General features: G+C 48.2%; 6 protein-coding genes across 6 annotated transcripts; 2 read left to right on the forward strand and 4 right to left on the reverse strand.

Moving 5' to 3' along the window:
* Positions 1-5,339: 5,339 nt before the first annotated feature.
* F5147DRAFT_323767 (uncharacterized protein) lies at positions 5,340-6,091 on the reverse strand. The gene is made up of 3 exons (XM_041429222.1): positions 5,897-6,091; positions 5,622-5,837; positions 5,340-5,565 (listed from the first exon to the last, which is right to left on the reverse strand). The coding sequence occupies exons 1-2, from the start codon at positions 6,038-6,040 to the stop codon at positions 5,733-5,735; spliced, it is 249 nt and encodes an 82-aa protein (XP_041289496.1). The 5' UTR covers positions 6,041-6,091; the 3' UTR covers positions 5,340-5,565; positions 5,622-5,732.
* A 53-nt stretch (positions 6,092-6,144) lies between these two features.
* On the forward strand, positions 6,145-7,899 carry F5147DRAFT_710202 (39kDa subunit of Ndufa9, NADH ubiquinone oxidoreductase). Its single transcript, XM_041438262.1, has 8 exons — positions 6,145-6,270; positions 6,328-6,472; positions 6,531-6,625; positions 6,681-6,772; positions 6,835-7,079; positions 7,135-7,190; positions 7,251-7,594; positions 7,650-7,899. The coding sequence occupies exons 1-8, from the start codon at positions 6,214-6,216 to the stop codon at positions 7,693-7,695; spliced, it is 1,080 nt and encodes a 359-aa protein (XP_041289497.1). The 5' UTR covers positions 6,145-6,213; the 3' UTR covers positions 7,696-7,899.
* F5147DRAFT_616937 (mitochondrial import translocase subunit Tom22) lies at positions 7,881-8,721 on the reverse strand. The gene is made up of 2 exons (XM_041432552.1): positions 8,304-8,721; positions 7,881-8,228 (listed from the first exon to the last, which is right to left on the reverse strand). Exons 1-2 carry the CDS (start codon positions 8,685-8,687, stop codon positions 8,145-8,147), a joined length of 468 nt encoding a protein of 155 aa, XP_041289498.1. The 5' UTR covers positions 8,688-8,721; the 3' UTR covers positions 7,881-8,144.
* Positions 8,722-8,968: 247 nt separating this feature from the next.
* Positions 8,969-12,692, forward strand: F5147DRAFT_323882 (uncharacterized protein). The gene is made up of 20 exons (XM_041429223.1): positions 8,969-9,076; positions 9,137-9,236; positions 9,295-9,337; positions 9,397-9,402; positions 9,457-9,485; positions 9,539-9,619; positions 9,741-9,761; positions 9,816-9,965; positions 10,019-10,111; positions 10,310-10,665; positions 10,716-10,736; positions 10,784-10,836; positions 10,889-11,016; positions 11,070-11,166; positions 11,221-11,226; positions 11,277-11,490; positions 11,540-11,709; positions 11,758-11,787; positions 11,835-12,134; positions 12,188-12,692. The coding sequence occupies exons 1-20, from the start codon at positions 9,022-9,024 to the stop codon at positions 12,200-12,202; spliced, it is 1,968 nt and encodes a 655-aa protein (XP_041289499.1). The 5' UTR covers positions 8,969-9,021; the 3' UTR covers positions 12,203-12,692.
* F5147DRAFT_323904 (Sas10 C-terminal domain-containing protein) lies at positions 12,293-14,690 on the reverse strand. Its single transcript, XM_041429224.1, has 5 exons — positions 14,543-14,690; positions 14,053-14,488; positions 13,841-14,005; positions 12,743-13,789; positions 12,293-12,691 (listed from the first exon to the last, which is right to left on the reverse strand). The coding sequence occupies exons 1-5, from the start codon at positions 14,670-14,672 to the stop codon at positions 12,433-12,435; spliced, it is 2,037 nt and encodes a 678-aa protein (XP_041289500.1). The 5' UTR covers positions 14,673-14,690; the 3' UTR covers positions 12,293-12,432.
* An 85-nt stretch (positions 14,691-14,775) lies between these two features.
* On the reverse strand, positions 14,776-16,627 carry F5147DRAFT_754591 (FAD binding domain-containing protein; the record flags this gene model as incomplete). Its single annotated transcript, XM_041440292.1, has 3 exons — positions 14,776-15,863; positions 15,921-16,346; positions 16,376-16,627. 3 exons carry the CDS (start codon positions 16,625-16,627, stop codon positions 15,018-15,020), a joined length of 1,524 nt encoding a protein of 507 aa, XP_041289501.1. The 3' UTR covers positions 14,776-15,017.
* Positions 16,628-16,827: the final 200 nt, after the last annotated feature.

Here is a 16,827-nt window from a genome sequence, read left to right on the forward strand (position 1 = left end):
AACGTAAAGCACCCTAGGGAGACTCACCAGTTGTCTGATCTGAGTCAAGCATTATATTGTCCACTGGCTAGCGCTGAACGTTTTACGTTCGATCGCTATGCAATGGAAGTACAACAAAATTTTGCTTCTTATTCTTACGTCATCATGCCAGATATGGCAGGTGCTCAAGAACAAGACTTGACACGATAAGTTGGCGGAAAAATCCCATTTACCGTATCAGGTCTGGCGGAACTTGGCGACTTGACCAGGCACTCATCAAAGACGTGCTGGAAAGGATCGAAATCATCAGGTCATTTACAAGATCTATTAGCATTAGGCATGAGAGGCATATATCTCTGAGTCGTGCCTACTACATATCATGATATCCTGTGTCCAGACACAGGTATCACGCCCGATAGTCATCTACGTCAAACATTCAACCAATTGGTCACAGTGTGGCCAGCTCGGGTCCGACAACTTACGCTTTACCAGGGCAATTACGGAGACCTTAGCGTCCTCTTTCGTGAATGTTTGCTTGTGAACAACGAGGGCGGCTCGTGCTGCCGTTCCCGCACCTGGGCCCTGGCGCTTTTCTTACTGTTGTTTATGCTTGCATCCAATCGTCTGGTGCATAATAATTTGTTAATATCATGTCCGACTGCTACAGCCACTATCCAATGTAACCTTTAGATCGTTGTCAACATCTAGTACAAGACGAAGAAGCTTTCTTTCGTTGGTGGTTTCTGATCTGGTCGCAACGATGAGTCCTTCAAGTTGCCAAAAATCTTGTTTCAGCTTTCAGGGTCCCGGAAATCAACGATCCGACATGGCCGTACGATAGTATCGGGCCGTTTCAGGCGGTTCAGATTTTTCGCCACAGTACTAGTATACATAGGCTGACTATATTAAATCGGGCCTACAGAAAATATTGTGACACTATACCTGCAGGCACTCTAACTCATTACTCATCGTGCATGCCAGTGTACTGACAGGAATAAGAATAACATGAGATTACCTTCGGATAAAATATTGATAGACACACAGCTTTTCAGTATACATGATAGACCGGACTGAGCCTTAACGCCCAGGGACTTCTCATCAATCTTCAAGTCCAGACTCTCCACTGAGTTGTAAGATTTGCCCCACCGCAGCTCCGCAAATGTCGTAGGCTAGAAACGTGTGGCAGAAACACGAGGAGGATATATTTGATCCACGCAGTCATTTCGAGTCAGAATTTTGTCATGAACATGCACATCATAATGGAAGTTTCATTGATCAGGGGAAGCATACATACCCGTGTCGAATGGAGCTTAGAGGCGCCAGAGCTATTCAGTAGTGTGCCTGATTGGTATCTGCGCTTTGCCCTAGTTTACAGTGGAAATTCGACTTGGCAATGTGAGAAAGTGGCCTACATCGGGTTCAAAAGGGCACTGCAAATACTTCTTTGACATGTTGGTCTCATTGTGATCATAAGACGGCAACAAAATGACCCAAACACCAGGCAGGATCCGCTATACTGGCGATCAGGACACCACTGTGGGACAGTACCCACAACGCAAAGTGCTGTGGACAGTATAGATGCACCGAACATGAAGATACCCCATTCTGGAATTACTGGTAACGCGAATAGCATTAATGAAGAAGATGGAAGATCCAACGTGACTTAAACCTGTAGCGTTATCAGAGTAAAGGGTCCACAGGAATCCAATAACACGACTGGTATCCATATCTGGGCATGGTCAAGCGGGTGAAAGCCGCTGGGAGTTGATTGAACGTAGACGACAGGGGAAGAAATGTCAAACAGATGTAGAGTTCAGCGATAAAGTTCATTACCGAGACTTTAGCGGCTAGTGTCAAGGGCACTCCAAGAGAATCGCCCCCTGTCTAGAACACCCCGCCACCAGACGATCGCATCAGAAGATGCTGATAGTTCGCTCCAATGATAAATGGCCGCCCCATAAGGTTCCAATTCCACGATCATTCATGGATAGAAAACATGAGGTGATTCATTTCCGAGGGTGGCGATTGCGTCGCTTTAAAAGGATCCAAAGCTATTTTTCTTTTGAGTTAACGGCGCGGAACAAGAGGCATGAACATACTTTAATGGTTGTATCCATGGCGAAATATAAACATACTGGCAATGCAGTGTGACCATGGGAGATCCGAACCTGTTTGTGGTAAATCATAATTCAGCAAGCGCTGAGGATAACATAGTTTGAGAGCACGAAAGGGGACCAACGAGGCATCGCTAACTCAGAAGCCTGCAGGAAAACGCGTTTACGGATTGAAAGCACAGGTATAAAGACGTAGTAGGATCTGAGACTAAGCCCACAGGGTATATCAGGCGCAAAAAGGCATATTTCATCTCGAGGAGCCTGGAATGTGAATTGTCACCGAAGTGACCGACGTCATGAGATCTGGTTTTAAGCAAAGAACAAGAAGCAGTAGTAAGTCAGAACTGACTAAAAGTGGTGCATAGGTAAACTTGTGCACAGCTAAAAGACAAGAGGCGGAGGCGTGGTTGCCTCCCGGATCCGTAAAGTCGGGTTTGCATGGCGATGATGATGGATTATGTTGAGGACCCAAGTTAGGACATTGTGGACGATTTCAACGTGTTTTTGAAAGATAGCTTGCATCTGACGGAGTGTAACAAACGAAGCAGCTGACAAAAACCATAAGAAAACACAAGGCTACCAAGGGGTATCGAAAAAGGAATCAAGGGCTGACAGGTGTTGGACAGGCGTCATGCCAGTTCAAGGCTTGTGGCTTCGATCCAAGTCGAAGTCCTGATCTGCCGGTTCAATTTTCTACTTTCCTTCCGGCTACATAAAAAGGCTTAACCTTTCACCAACGACCCAATCTTTCTTCCTTTTCACTCACAGCGGCTGTTTTTTTTCTAGCAGATGTGTGCTTAAGCATCGATGGAAAACGTAGCGCAGTATAGTAATTCACTCGTCTACCCATCATCCAGCACACCTGGCACACGCTCACACGAGGATGATAATCCTGTAAACGCGTCTTCCGCCTGGTTATCTGGGCAGAGGTCTACTTCAAACTCTTCTACGAGTTCCACCCAGCTATCATCCATCTATTCCGCGGTGGATCGTCCTCCAGATCACGGAGATTATGCTTCTACATCCACATCGTATGGGCAAGTGCAGCCCAACGACTCTTATTCCAATTATTCCCAACCATCCAACATGCGTCCCGAAGAGGATGGAAATCACTCCGCGACAATCGCTCTCTCTCCTCAAATTTCGGGTAGCATCGGCCCTTCCAGGCTCACGCGCCGGCAGACACGCGCACAGTCCACCCTTCACATTGGTCTCAGAAGAGACAGACCACCTGCACCATCAAACGCGCAGTCTGATTTACACGGGGCCGACGAGGTACGTCATAGCTCGTGCTTTTCTCATCATTTCACCTGGCTCATCGCCTCCTTTACTAGTCTTCCTACTACATGTCTCCAGGGAGTGCCGTTTCGCGCCCTCAGACGCCTGCAAGCAGTAGCGACCCAAATCGCTACCAACTGCCTGACAGAGTGTCTTTCACAATGGGTTCGGGTGGTATACCCTTGCAATCACCTCGGTACCTGAGCACGCCTGTGTCAGCATCACCCTATTCCCCATTTCCCATGTATCACCAGCATTCACGTTCCGCATCATCCTACTCTACCTCTAATCCACGCTCTGCTTCGCCCGCATTAAGCGTCGCATCTGCACTCACATCTATCTCATCCGCTACCTCCGCCCCCAACTCTCAGACCTTCCCAGCCTTTCCCCTTCCTTCACCTCCAGGCGCTGTCATTCCACGTGCCAAGCAACGAAAGCAACGTCTTTTTAACGTTGACCGTAAGGCCATCTGCATTTACCACCAAGACAACCCCAATGCACGGCAGGAGGATATCGCAGCACGGTATGGTGTTGAGCGGAGCACCATCAGCAAGATCCTGAAAAATAAAACAAAATGGATGAATGTCCCAGAGGATGAAGACATGCGTGTGGCCAAGCATAGGTAACGATCCCCTTTATCCATTCTTTCGTAAATCTCACTTGTATTCAGGCCTTCAAAATTCCCTGAGGTTGAAGAGGCGCTCGTCGAGTGGCTACTTCAAATGAAGCAGCAGCAACAAAACACATTACTCTCCGATAACCTCATTCGCACAAAGGCTAAGGAAACTGCTCGCAGTTTGCAGATCCCTGACGAGAGATTCAAAGCTAGTTCAGGATGGGTCGAGAACTTCAAGCATCGCCATAACATTCGCAAGGGTGTCTGGCAAGGTCACGAGAAGATTCTGCGGGCTTCTCGTGGCCTCGCGGGTGCCCAAGAGCACAGGCGTGGCGCCACAGATACAGTGCTTTCGCCCCTTAATCCCGCATTCGAGGGTCGCTCTGAGGTTGCGCATGGACGCGATTCCGAAGAGCATTCTACGATGGCTGATGGCGATGATGACATGGAATCAGAAGATGAGCCAGAAGTTCCACACCCTCTGCAATCACAAAGCGACACTGGGCCTTCTTTGTCCCAAGCACCACTGGGACCCACTCTCCCCCTACCACGCATGTGGGCTATACAAACGGATCATCTAACCGCTCCCAATACGCCACTTTCTTCCGTGCCACCGGGCAATGCTCATGAACCCATATCTCATCAGTCCTTTGTACACCAACGCCACGAGGAACGGCAGCCAGACTCGGTCGCAGCGGAAATGAATTTATCCGCACTGTCGAATCCTGTGCAGCAGCACCTTCAGGTGACAGACCCGCAGCAGCAAGGGGTACAACTCACGCACTCAGATCCAAACTCCCAATATACCGAGCCGGCTGTTGTATACCAACCCGCACCGCCTATTACAGCGGGCGAAACTATTGTTAATATCGCAGAAGCCGAGGATTCCATCAACAAAGTCATAGGCTTTGTCGACTCTCGTCCTAATCTCCTGTCTCAGACGCAGCGAGATGCCCTCCACGAGATCAAATGCATACTCTTCCAAATCGGAAGTGGAGTGCCGTTTGACCGTAACTGGAGATAATGGCGGACGTCCCTCGATGGCTCCTTCACTCCGCACGCGTGGATCATCATCCCACATCCACGTGCATTTTTTTTTCTTGCCTTACCTCTCACCAGCGTTCTACATGCATTTAATCATTTTCTCATGCTTCGCATTCACCCGACATTGCACGATCGCATCAATATTTTACATGTCTCTCGTAGGGTCCCATTCGTGTCTGCATTCACACTCGGCACATACTCGTAGTTGCATGTCATACCTCGCATTTGATACATCTCTCCTGCATCCACTAGCTCTTCTTGGACTCTGCTGTTTTACCTAGCTCATTTGCAATGCAGAGACATTAAGTTGTCTGTGTACTATTGCTTGATCGCTATATTTTGCAATTGTTTATACCTTGCAATTGTTCAAGCATGCTATAGTCATTTATAATATACCGTCGTCCATCAACCTTCTCTGTGGCGCTACTTGATATCCGGTCACTCAAATGACATGCGAACTGCGTATGTCGATTGGCCATGCGGAGCCTTATCGTCCCGACGGAATACTCGAGGGTCAAATCCGTAAAATCACACCTGGATATTTTTGGGGTCTGTAAGTACAGCTTGTAAAATATTTGTGAGCAACGTACCAGCAATAGCACACGAACTGTCAAGACTTGGAGGCTTTTCCACCTGGAGTGACCTTGGGTGGTTCACTGCGTAGAATATGGGTAAATTCGAATTATACGTATACGGGACTATCAGTCATACGCATCGAGGGTGTTTTTCATGATCGAGAGTTTGCCGGCTGATGCAGCAGATACCATTTGCTGTTCGATGGATTTGTTTATCTTGGCCGTCAGTGACTACATATCCAGTGCAATGGTCAATGAAACTCGTAATTCATTAGAAGACGAAGACTTACCTGCCTCATGGAAGCCTGCTTGACCAGAGCGGTCTTTTTGGGTGGGATGTACCGTTTCCCTTTTTTCGGGTTAGCAGCGGCCTTGGCAGCTTGTCTTGACGATGAAGCCTTGCTATGAAGACCCTTGGTTTTGCCCTGAACCATTGATCGTAAGATAAGATGCGCGCTTTTGCGTTGAGTGATGTCAAAGTTATGTGGACTTAAAAGTTACATATCGGGTCAACCGTCCACAAATCACACGACCGGAAAATTCCGGTTAGCTTTCCTCCGCCGCTACCTTGCAGCTCAGTCTGCTATTTCCATCGTCGGCGACAGTTATGCTTTCAGCATCCCATGTTCTACGCGTTCAGCGCGTAGCTGTATCACGCGGGAAGGTCAGTGTATCTCCAAAGTGTTCTTATTGACCTGTAGTGACTGAGTTGACTTTGCAGCGTGCTTTGCATGACTTGGTGACGCTTCCTAACCGTAAACCAATCATTTCGTCCGGGACACCTGGTTACAGCGCAGTGAGCGGCCATGTTGTCACCGTCTTTGGCTGCACTGGATTTCTCGGACGTTATCTCGTCTCGAAACTTGGTAAGCTTAATTTGGATCACCTCAAGGTTTTGGCGTCTACTAACACTCCACTTTACAGCTCGAATGGGTACACAGGTCATCGTGCCTTACCGCGAGGAGGATGAGAAGAGGCACCTCAAACCAATGGGCGACCTTGGCCAGATAGTCTCCATGGTAGCGTTGCATCTGCTTCCATGTCCCAATCGTAACCATCTCAAATTCATTTCAGGAATGGGATATCCGGAATGACGAACAAATTGCTGAGTGTTTAAGGCATTCCGACATTGTTTACAACCTTGTCGGCCGACAATATGAAACCAAGTACATTTTGAATTTAATATTATGCGTTAACCTACGCACTTACCCCACTCTAATCATCTCAGGAACTTTAAATACTCTGACGTTCATGTTAGCGGGGCGGAGAGGATCGCAAAAATCGCGGCACAAGCAGGAGTACCACGCCTAGTACATGTTTCTCATCTGAATGCTTCGACGTCTTCCCCGTCGCATTTCTACCGAACCAAAGCTGAGGGCGAAGAACGGGTCAGGGATGCGTTCCCCGCTGCTACTATTGTCCGCCCTGGCCAAATGTATGGCTGCGAGGACAAGTTCTTGAATAATATGGCTAGTGGGTTCGAAGTTCCGCTTTATCGTTCATCCGTTGATCAGACGAATATGTCAAGGTTGGCCTATCTGGTGGAAGCTCAACCACGGAGAAACTAAAATTCGACCAGTTCACGTAAATCTCGGCCCTGTCATGGTCATGATCTTCCTTCTCAAACTGATCGTGGGTTGACAGGTTATGGACGTCGCTCAAGCTTTAACCAATTTGATGACGATCCCCCAAATTCCCGGCACTATTTCCCTTCCTGGACCAAGGACGTTGACGACGGAGTACCTGTTAGACATGGTATCTTCCTTGACATATACACCGCCGTCGAGTGCACCCGTGCTACCCAAGTCTATTGCGTTGGCCCTTGCTAAGGTTGCTCAGGCACCGTGGTGGCCGCTCATTAGTCCTGATGAGGTCGAGAGGCGCTATATAGATGACGTGGACGTTCCAGGCGATTGGGAAACTGTAGGGGTGACTCCTGACGAGATCGAGAACCATGCGATCACGTACCTACGAAGGTACCGTTCGGCGTACGTATCTGGTCGACTACACATTGCCCGAGGAGCTAATTTCTCTTTGCCTTAGAGAGAACTTCGTGCGACCGGTGGTTTTCCCTGCACGGTCCAGCTAGGCGAATGTCATTTCCGACTCTCGCGATTCGTGGACCGTTGCATCATACCGTAGGATATATAGAGTCATATCGGATCTTCATGGGCGTTGCTTATTGTTCCATACTGGAGCAATAAATGATTTCATGAAAGCGTTGCTAGGATGCGTTAGCTTAAGTGAACCTGTGAACCTATTCTCAGCAGTCTAAGAAGTCGCTCAAATGCCACCCGACCCAGACGAGAACATACGGGCGTGAACTGCTTAATGAACTGAGTAGAGTTTTATTATAGCATGATCGAATGACACGTGGGTGACAATTCGCTGCAACACACGATGTGGATTCTGGTGCCGGCGGCGGATACTGCGGAACGCGAGAGAATTATGTATAAGGTACACGTGTGCATAAAGTATCTGAGTACTTGTAACTGCTGACAAGGTGAAAGAACAGCTTGAAAACAGGCTGGCTTTTGATCAGAAGCCGGGCGGAACGATGCCCTTTTGAGGTGCCTGATTTGAGCCCGGTGGCGGTGGGTAAGCTGATCCTGGCGAAAGCATCTATAAGCATTAAGAATCAGTAAACAAGCCATATCAAAGTGACAGAAGAATATAATGAACTGTCCAAACACTTACCTGCTGGGCACCTTGCTGTTGCGCAATCATTTCGCGTTCCTGCGCTACTATCTTTGCCTCATCTTCCAAACTCAGCGCAAGGGGTAGCCCTACAAGGAGGGCTGAAGTGGTGACTATCCAGACGATGTTACCAATGACTTTTCCACTGATCCTGAAGAACGATGCAGCACTTGAAAACTTGGTAGAGATGCTGTGTCTGGTAGTTGGGGGGACTATGTCTACCAATGCGCTTATGCGGTCATACAAATTTTCTTCTGCAGAGAGCTCAGAAGAGACTGAAGAGATTGATTCTTGAGAAGAATGACGTGAAGACGAGGGTGAGGCATAGGGCGAGTTGGCCGAAGACTGTGGGTCTTTTTCTTCTACGATCTCGACTTTGACCATGGTATGAACACAAGACTGAAAATTTGGAGCCGACGTGAGAGTCTGGACTTCGGTGCCGGCAATTCCTTGATCGGAGTTTGTATTTTACTTTGTCATAATCTGTCTTTTCCAAAAACGAAATCTTTCTTGCCGAATCAACAGAATTTGTAACTAAACTCAGTTCCGAAAAAGGAGGATAAATCAATTTGGAATTTCGCTGCCAATATCCCTATTACGGCTGAATCATGACTTATGGTATTATAAGTACACGGATGGCCCAATACAAATGATTCCTCCTTGTCCTCCTCCTGTTATTTCTTCTTAATTATATCAGTCTATACCGCCCCATCATAATATGCAGAACGGTGACCATGTTCGCAATGATAACGGTCACTCCTTCTCGCATCCTGGTAAATTCGTTTCCAATCGATCATTAACTCTCAATTCTCACAACATCACACCTCCCCAAGGCCTCATTCTCCCAACTCAATCTGTTCAGAATCAGATCCATGAGCTAGCCAAGACCCTTCCGCCTCCAAGGAAGCAAAACACCGCGTGTGATGCCTGCAGGTTTGCGCAGCATGCTGGTGATCGGCGTCTGCCAACTTATTCACTCCCATCACCACAGGTCCCGAAAGGTCAAATGCAATAGACTCCCTGGCGAAGACAAGGTGGGTAATATTTAAGCAACCCTGCCGATAATTATCTCATTTATTCTTCATTATTTCAGTGCCAGGTGATTACGTTTTCCTTTTATGCTTAACTGCAACGTTCTGAAGATAAACATCAGCACTGCTTGTCTAAGAATTATCCTTGCACGTTAGTGTCTTTCTATATTGAATCGTTTAGCCGCGAGCCGACCCGTTATCTAGCCATTTCGTTCAACAAGCGACCAGCGAAAAGAAGCGTAGCGCTGCCGCCCGGAGGCCGAGAAATATATCAACAAGCTCAAGGTTAGCTTCGGGCACTCCTATCTCGTCTCGCTTATTATCGTATCTCTGATGTTCGATTGTCGATCTTTCTATCTCTGCATAATCTTGGTCGCTGCCGTCGTCTTACCTGCCCGTCATTCAGCACCTCTCCTGTATCTGCTGGGTATGAAGCTATAGTTTTTGTTTTATCGATTCCTCGTCTAACATTTGCCGATAGTTCATCACCCATTTCTGAGCATAACACGCCCCCCTGGTTCAAAGCCGCATTTGGTCCATGGAATTCAGGGCGCATTCAAAGTTATGGTGGTCTCAGCATGCAATCCACTACTCCAACGCTTCTTCATCACCTGTTTGCTGCGCCGGAAAGGTGGATACTGTATTCTATTCGCGTCGCCTGGCTGACTTATCTAGTCACGTCAGCGATTCCACATTTATGTTCAAATCACGATCATCAGGCTATGCCACATGGGGAGACATGGCATCCAAACTTGAGGATGAAGCCTTCCGAGCAGAGTACGTTGCGTCTACCCCTTTTCCTCTCACATTACGTAAACGATCGAAATTATCGCGGTGTACGTCAAGTGTTATCGTGTTCCATGATGGTTACTGAGGAGCCTCTTCGAAGTGGCTTTACAGTTCCTTTTCATTTGCCGTATCGATCCATTCCTAATAGGCTGTTACTGATCCGTCCGGTTTTGCTTCTGATGACAGGTTCGCCCTTGACCTAGTTGAAGTTTATTTCCAGATAGTCCATACCCGTCTTCCTCTTCTCAACCCCTTGCAGTTTCGCGCGCGGCTAAATCTTCAGGCCACTCAACAAAGGCCAGTGATTGCAAAGCAGGACGAACCATTACACCCAGCCCTTATCGCAACTGTGCTTGCCTGGGGTGCAAAATTCTCCGAACATCCTCTTCTGGTAGCAGATCGCGATAGAAATGGTGGACAAAGCCTACTCGCGAAAGCGCTCATCAACCGCACCCGAGAGCTGGCTGAGTCGTTAAAAGTGCACCGCATACCAAACACAAATCATGTCGTCATCTCGTTGCTGATCGAACCTTTGCAATGTCGTACGTATTATATTTTGCCGATTTTGCGTTTATTCATCATTATGCAATAGAGGACCCACGACTTGACAACGGTAATATTGATCTAATTGTTTTCACTGCTCCGGCTGACAGGGAGCAGGCTTCCACGGGTTCTGGCTCACTAGTGGAATACGTAACTTACTTGGATTACAGGTAAGTAGAATGATTGCATCTAAAAGATTCATTCTCAGAAAATCACTTGAAGATCAATCACAAATCCGTGATGGTGCTTATCAAAGATCCCGAGGCGCGCGGTACCATGATTTTCGCTTGGTGGATGGCTTGTCTGTCGGATGCGTTCTCCTCTTTTTATTACCGCCGGAAGCCTATGCTGTAAGTTTAACGATATTTTTTTCTCCATCGAACACTAATATCCGCCCATGTAGCGATGACGACGACTACGACATTGACTTCTACACTGCTGATCAGAATGCCCAGGAGACCACCGACCCCACGGCTCCATCCCCTAGAGAACAACTGGAGGTGAGATTCAGGGTCGTGTTCTGCGAACGCTCATGATACTTACATCATGCTTAGTTTTTGGTTGGTAAACTCTAAACGGTATCTTTGGATGCGCACTTACGCTTTAACAGGGGTACTATCAAGCCGCACACGCCCTTGCTCGGATCTCACGGACAATTGCTCGCCAACTCTGGAGGCCATCTACAGATCAAGATGGCATCCCCCTTGATTCTGTCCTGTCGTACATCTCGGATCTAAGCAAATGGAGAGATGCTCATTTGTCCAAGGTCGGTGTGCCACCTAACTTGGAGGCTAATTGGGATTTCGTATCTGCGGTCTCTGCATGTCAGTAGTCGATTTATCATCATGTTGAGTCTGCTAAACTAGTATTCAGGTGCAAGCGATGCTCAGTATCATGTCACCTGGGTGGCCCTTTTCTTTGCGATGGATGAGTTTGGTATCCGCGACGACGCCTTCACGCCAAGTAGTATCAATCAGGTGGAGACTGCAAAACGTAAAGTCATGGAAGAAGCTCTGCAAGCATCCTTACGCATCGCGGCGCTCGTGAGTGATTGCGGCTTGGCGAATTACCACCGCTGATTTTTTTCCAAGGCTGGAGTACTTACCTCAAATGGTTACTTGGTACGCTTGTCTTTAAAAGTACCACTATATCAATTAACTCCGTTCAGAAACTGGACCCTGCGGTCATGCATGTCAGCTGTATCAACGCAGGAAATTTCCTTGCTCGGCTAGGCCGTCCCGAAGTATTTCAGTGCATCAAGGCACTGGAACAATACAGCTATGCTTATGAAGAGACGAAGGAACATGCGAAGGAGATCAGCCGGGAGTATGACGCTGCGCTGCAAAAGGGTCCGAATAATTTCCACGAAATGGCTAGCGCTATCAGCCCATCTTCTCGTGCCTTCCACGCAGAGACCATGAGCGTCGACGCACTAACCAACGGAAACGGCAAGCACCATGGAAATACGGTGAGCCCTTTTCTTTAATTCCCGAGGTGATAGGCTCATGCATGATGCGCTAGTACATGTCGATTTAAAGCGTTATTCTAGGCTTTACACCCTTTATTATTTTCATCCTTGTAGATCGGTTACTTGCGGTCTCCTGAGCCCTTATCCGCGACGGATTATTGTTTACTCCCCTCCCTTCCTGCATCCATGGACTCACATTTTCGATTATGTAGTTATTCGAGCTTCTCATTTGGTTTCACCGTGTTGTCTAAATAGTACGATGTACTGTAGCAGGATATATTCCAGATAGTGATACCCTTTATCCCAGGCGGACGCTCTTGATAACTTTGGATATACCAGACTGCTCGCCTGTATATTTTGAGGCATCGCCGATACCACCTTTGTAAACAGCACGTTGTGATGACACCCTCTTTTTGGCTTGCTCGTATTTTTGGCGTTTTTTAACACGGGGATTGCGTACACTCTTTGACCTGTGCGGCGTTAGTCCCTTATTTTTCATGATGGCTCGCGTGACCGAGCGCGGGCCAGATGTCTCATCATGTTGATCAGAGACAAGTCTATGAGGATCAGATGAGAAAGTCCCGTGATATATGAAAACTGGGGCTTACCGCTCGGCCGCCCTAACCTCCTCATAGTCCATCTTTTTGTTGCTCTTCTTGTCCGCGGCTTGTCGTTTTACGAGCTCGTAATAGCCATGTGCTGCAGCCGTGTCGCTATCATCATCGTCCTCAACATCAACATCTCTCCGTCTCTTTTTGCCGCGGTTGCTTGCATCAGTAATTTCGGGATCCACACCATCCAGGTCATCTCCGCCCATCCCCAATGTTCCGGCCTTGCGCTGCCGCTCTTTCTCCATTCTCTGTTCCTTTTCTTTCCTTCGTTCACGGTAAGGAATGTCATCATCACCGCCCACCGCATTGACACGAGCGTTCTGGCGCCGTGCAGTAGCGCTTTCAATCCGTGACACATGGAAACGCAAGCTCTTCTTGCGTGCCTGTTTGTCCGTGGCGTCAGCGTGTTGTAGGAACGTGGCTTCACCAAATGCGTCCGTGCTACCGATGTCAGCGGGAGCCGAACGCTTCTTTGCGGAAGTCGAGGCCACCTCAAAGTCTGGCTCGACAAGGTCGAAGATTGGCTGTCCATTTTTATCATCGGAAGTCTTGCGTTTTTTCTTGGGAGGGTTAGCTTCGATCATCTCTTTCTTGGATGCCTTTCCGGGTTTTTTCTCGACGTCCATCAATAAATCTGTAAGTTCGTTAGATTCGAGACCCTTCGCCATTAGAATGCTCCACAAGTCAGATCCTGGTTCGTCGTATATGTCTTCGTCTTCATCTTCGTCGTCTTCTTCCTGCGAATCAGTGCCAACGCCCAAATTTTCTAACATGATGAGTGATTGTTTGAGAGTGAGCAAGCGATTTAGGACAGGGTGCTGTCTCAGAAGTAGTGGACGACCTGCGTATTTATCCGAGGAGCGAAGGTGAAGATAAAATGCGAGGGTAGTGGCATAGGTCAGGAGAGCCTCTGTAACGTAAAAAAAGAACTGGTTGGTCAGAAATTCGGATGCGTCACAAGTAAAATAAGCCGGAGGTGAGAACTGACGGTAGTATACGTGCAGAAGTCCAAGTTCAATTCCGTCGGTTTCTTTCTCCGATGCTCTAAACAAACGTTGAGCACGAACTTTGGAAAGAGGTGTTATGAAAACTCACGCGGCGATTTTTGCTTGTATTTCGATGAGATTACGGGCCGTGTCATCCCAGTCGCGGGCCAAGGCAAGAGCCTCTGGATTTTCTCTTTCCAGGTGCTGCAAGATGGTCGTCTTGTCATTTGAGGATGCGTCGATTAGGGGCTGTGAGTGTTCCTCTAACGAATCTCTGAAAACAATGTAAGCCACGGATAACAAACGAATGATACTACGTACTCAGCCTCAGCGTCGGATGCTTGTTCGAGACCTTCACCCAATCCAAAATCGCCCTCGTCAATAGCATCCCGAGCCTTCAGCTGAAGTTTGCGTGCTTCCTGTTCTTCCAGTTCATTTGCCTCCTCGTCTCCTGAGTCGATCTGGGCGGCATTAGAGGAGTAATACGCTGACTTGCTTCGGCCCCAGGACTCATCCTCAGACCCGGTATCTGGAGATGACGCCTTCTTCGACTTGGTTTTTCTCCTAGTGACAACTGCATCTTCTTCGTCGTCTTCATCTTCAGCATGCGCAAATCCGTCCTCGTCCCCGTCTCCTTCAGCTTCCTCTGAATCCTCATCTGATACCCCTTCAAGAGCAAACACTTCGTCTTCATCCCCGCCTTCATCCTCGACATCTCCATCTTCGTTCAATAGAATTTTATCCCTGGACGCATGGACTAAGATAATGATAGTTTTCAACATGAAATCATTTTCGGGATATGACAACGTACATTGGTCCTCTTCGTCTAACTCAATATCAGAAGCCTTATTCCACCTTTTTATTTTACCGTCCTTGCGATCCACTGGCCGCGACTTCGAGCGGAAATTACTCTTACCAGATGACGGTCGACGGCGAGGCATACTTAGGTTTCAATGTTGGATGCCGGAAGTTCGACATCCGGCTTTCATGTCACGGTGTTTGTTTTGACGTGACGTGACTACTATGAACGTATTCGTTTGAATCATTTTATTCAGAAATTATGCATATGGTGTTGAAGGTGAGCTGTTCAGGCTAGCTCAGTGGCCCGGGCCTGAGGGACATTAATGTGTTCTAGCATAGCGTCATCACCGCCTGAATTAGCTGCACTGCGTCTTCTTCCAGTTTTTCATCCGTTTTGGCTAGTCATGGCACCCGTTCCGCACCTTCTTGCACTTTCATATCACCTTCTTTCCCCCTCAGGTCGCATTAAAACCCTCCCGTACCTCTTACTTCACTGATTTCCCAGCGAGCTTGGCTGCCTGCCCCCCCGCTTTACGTCCGAACACAGCCCCAGCGGTCAGTCCGCTACCTCCGGGGTAGTTGTCATAAAACAAACCACCAACCATTTCACCCGTGCAGAAAAGGCCTTTTATTGGTGCATCTGTATCTTTCGACAGTATGCCAGCGGTCTCCGGATCTATGGCGAGCCCGCCGAAGGTAAAAGTGATACCACACGCGACTTTTACCGCCAGGAAGGGTCCCTGATTGATCGGCAGTGCCCAGTTTGATTTTGGAAGCTGCAGCGCTACCGTGCTAGATTGAGTCGAAAGTCCATCTTTGACCGTGGGGTCCCATCTAAGAGTTGGGCATTCAGCTCGATGACTTTGGACTGCCGCGTTGAAATCGTGCACTGTCTTGAGAAAACACTCTTTATCCTTGAGTCCTTTTTCAAGTAGCTTGTCTGCAAGCTCCTCCATGTTTTCAGCACAGATCTTCTCGACGATCTCATCCCCATATTCCTCCTTCCGGAGAAATGGAACCATGTCTGCACCCCACACTTGGAATGCACACCCTTCCGGTTGGAGAAGGATTTGTCGCCCAAACTTGGCATATGTGAAATTTCTGAAATCCTGCCCTTCGTCGACGAAACGTTGGCCATAGATGTTAACCATGATACCCAGAGGATATCCAGACTTTGTGAATTGATTGCTGAGCTCCCTGTCGCCTGCGTCTACTGGTGCATTTGCATCCCAACACGTGCTGTGACATCCTGCCCAATCTCCAATAAGTTTTGCACCAACAGCTTGGGCCATGGCAAAGCCGTCACCCGTATTGTAAGGAGTGCCCCTGACCTGTACGTTATTTCAGTTGTTATATGTAAGGTTCCCTGAGCAACTGTTGCAACTTACGTGTGCCTTTTCCCATTCAGAACCAAGATGTTTAGCCCGGAGCTCTGAGCTAGATTCATAACCGCCTGCTGCCAGCACTACTGAAGAGGCTGAAAGATTTAATTCCTTGCCGTCTATCTGAACCACAAGACCCGTTATTGTTCCTGTTTCAACCCTGAGCCTGATGGCAGGAGACTCGAACCAAATCTCCACTCCGGCCTTCTCTAGTGCCTTCATATGGGCCTTTATTAACCCCTTTCCGCCGTCCTCAGTACTGAGTGCCATGCCACCCCAGAACTTTTGCCTCCCGTGTACCTCGTATGCTTGGCGGTGGAATGACAGAATGAACGGAATATCTATTATCCGCGCGAGCCATTCAACCGCTTCTCTCGAGGATTCCACCATGGATTTCACCAGCTTAGTGTCTGGCTTATCTTGGCCAAGGCGCTTGAATGTCTCCGATGAAAGTCCTCGACAGTGTAGGGATCCACGTCGATTTTGGACGCCTGCTCTGGCGTGACATTGCGCACGATTGGGAGGAGATCTTGTAGTCCCCCGTGGACTGTTCTATGCGCACCTGCTGTGAAGTAGCCATTGCCGCCGACCCAATCGCGTGGGGCTTTTTCGACGATAAGGACAGAGGTACAACCTGCCTCAACAGCGGCAAGGGCTGCCGAGCAACCTGCATGGCCGCTCCCGACCACGATGCAATCATAATGTGTGGACATTTTAGACAATCAAGAGTGCCTTTGCCAACTTTGTGCTTAGGGCGAGTTTTTCAAAAAGCATTAAATATGCATCCTTCTTTGTTCGCATAGTAAGTCATGCTGGACACACGGCCGCCCGGTGCTGGACATGTGAGTACTCGCCGTATTGGGGATGCATTGCTTCACGTATTAATTGTTATTAGTACATAGCTTCCTTGATG

The sequence above is a fragment of the Suillus discolor genome, assembly GCF_016758755.1.
Source record: "Suillus discolor strain FC423 chromosome Unknown F5147scaffold_54, whole genome shotgun sequence".
Taxonomy (NCBI): domain Eukaryota; kingdom Fungi; phylum Basidiomycota; class Agaricomycetes; order Boletales; family Suillaceae; genus Suillus; species Suillus discolor.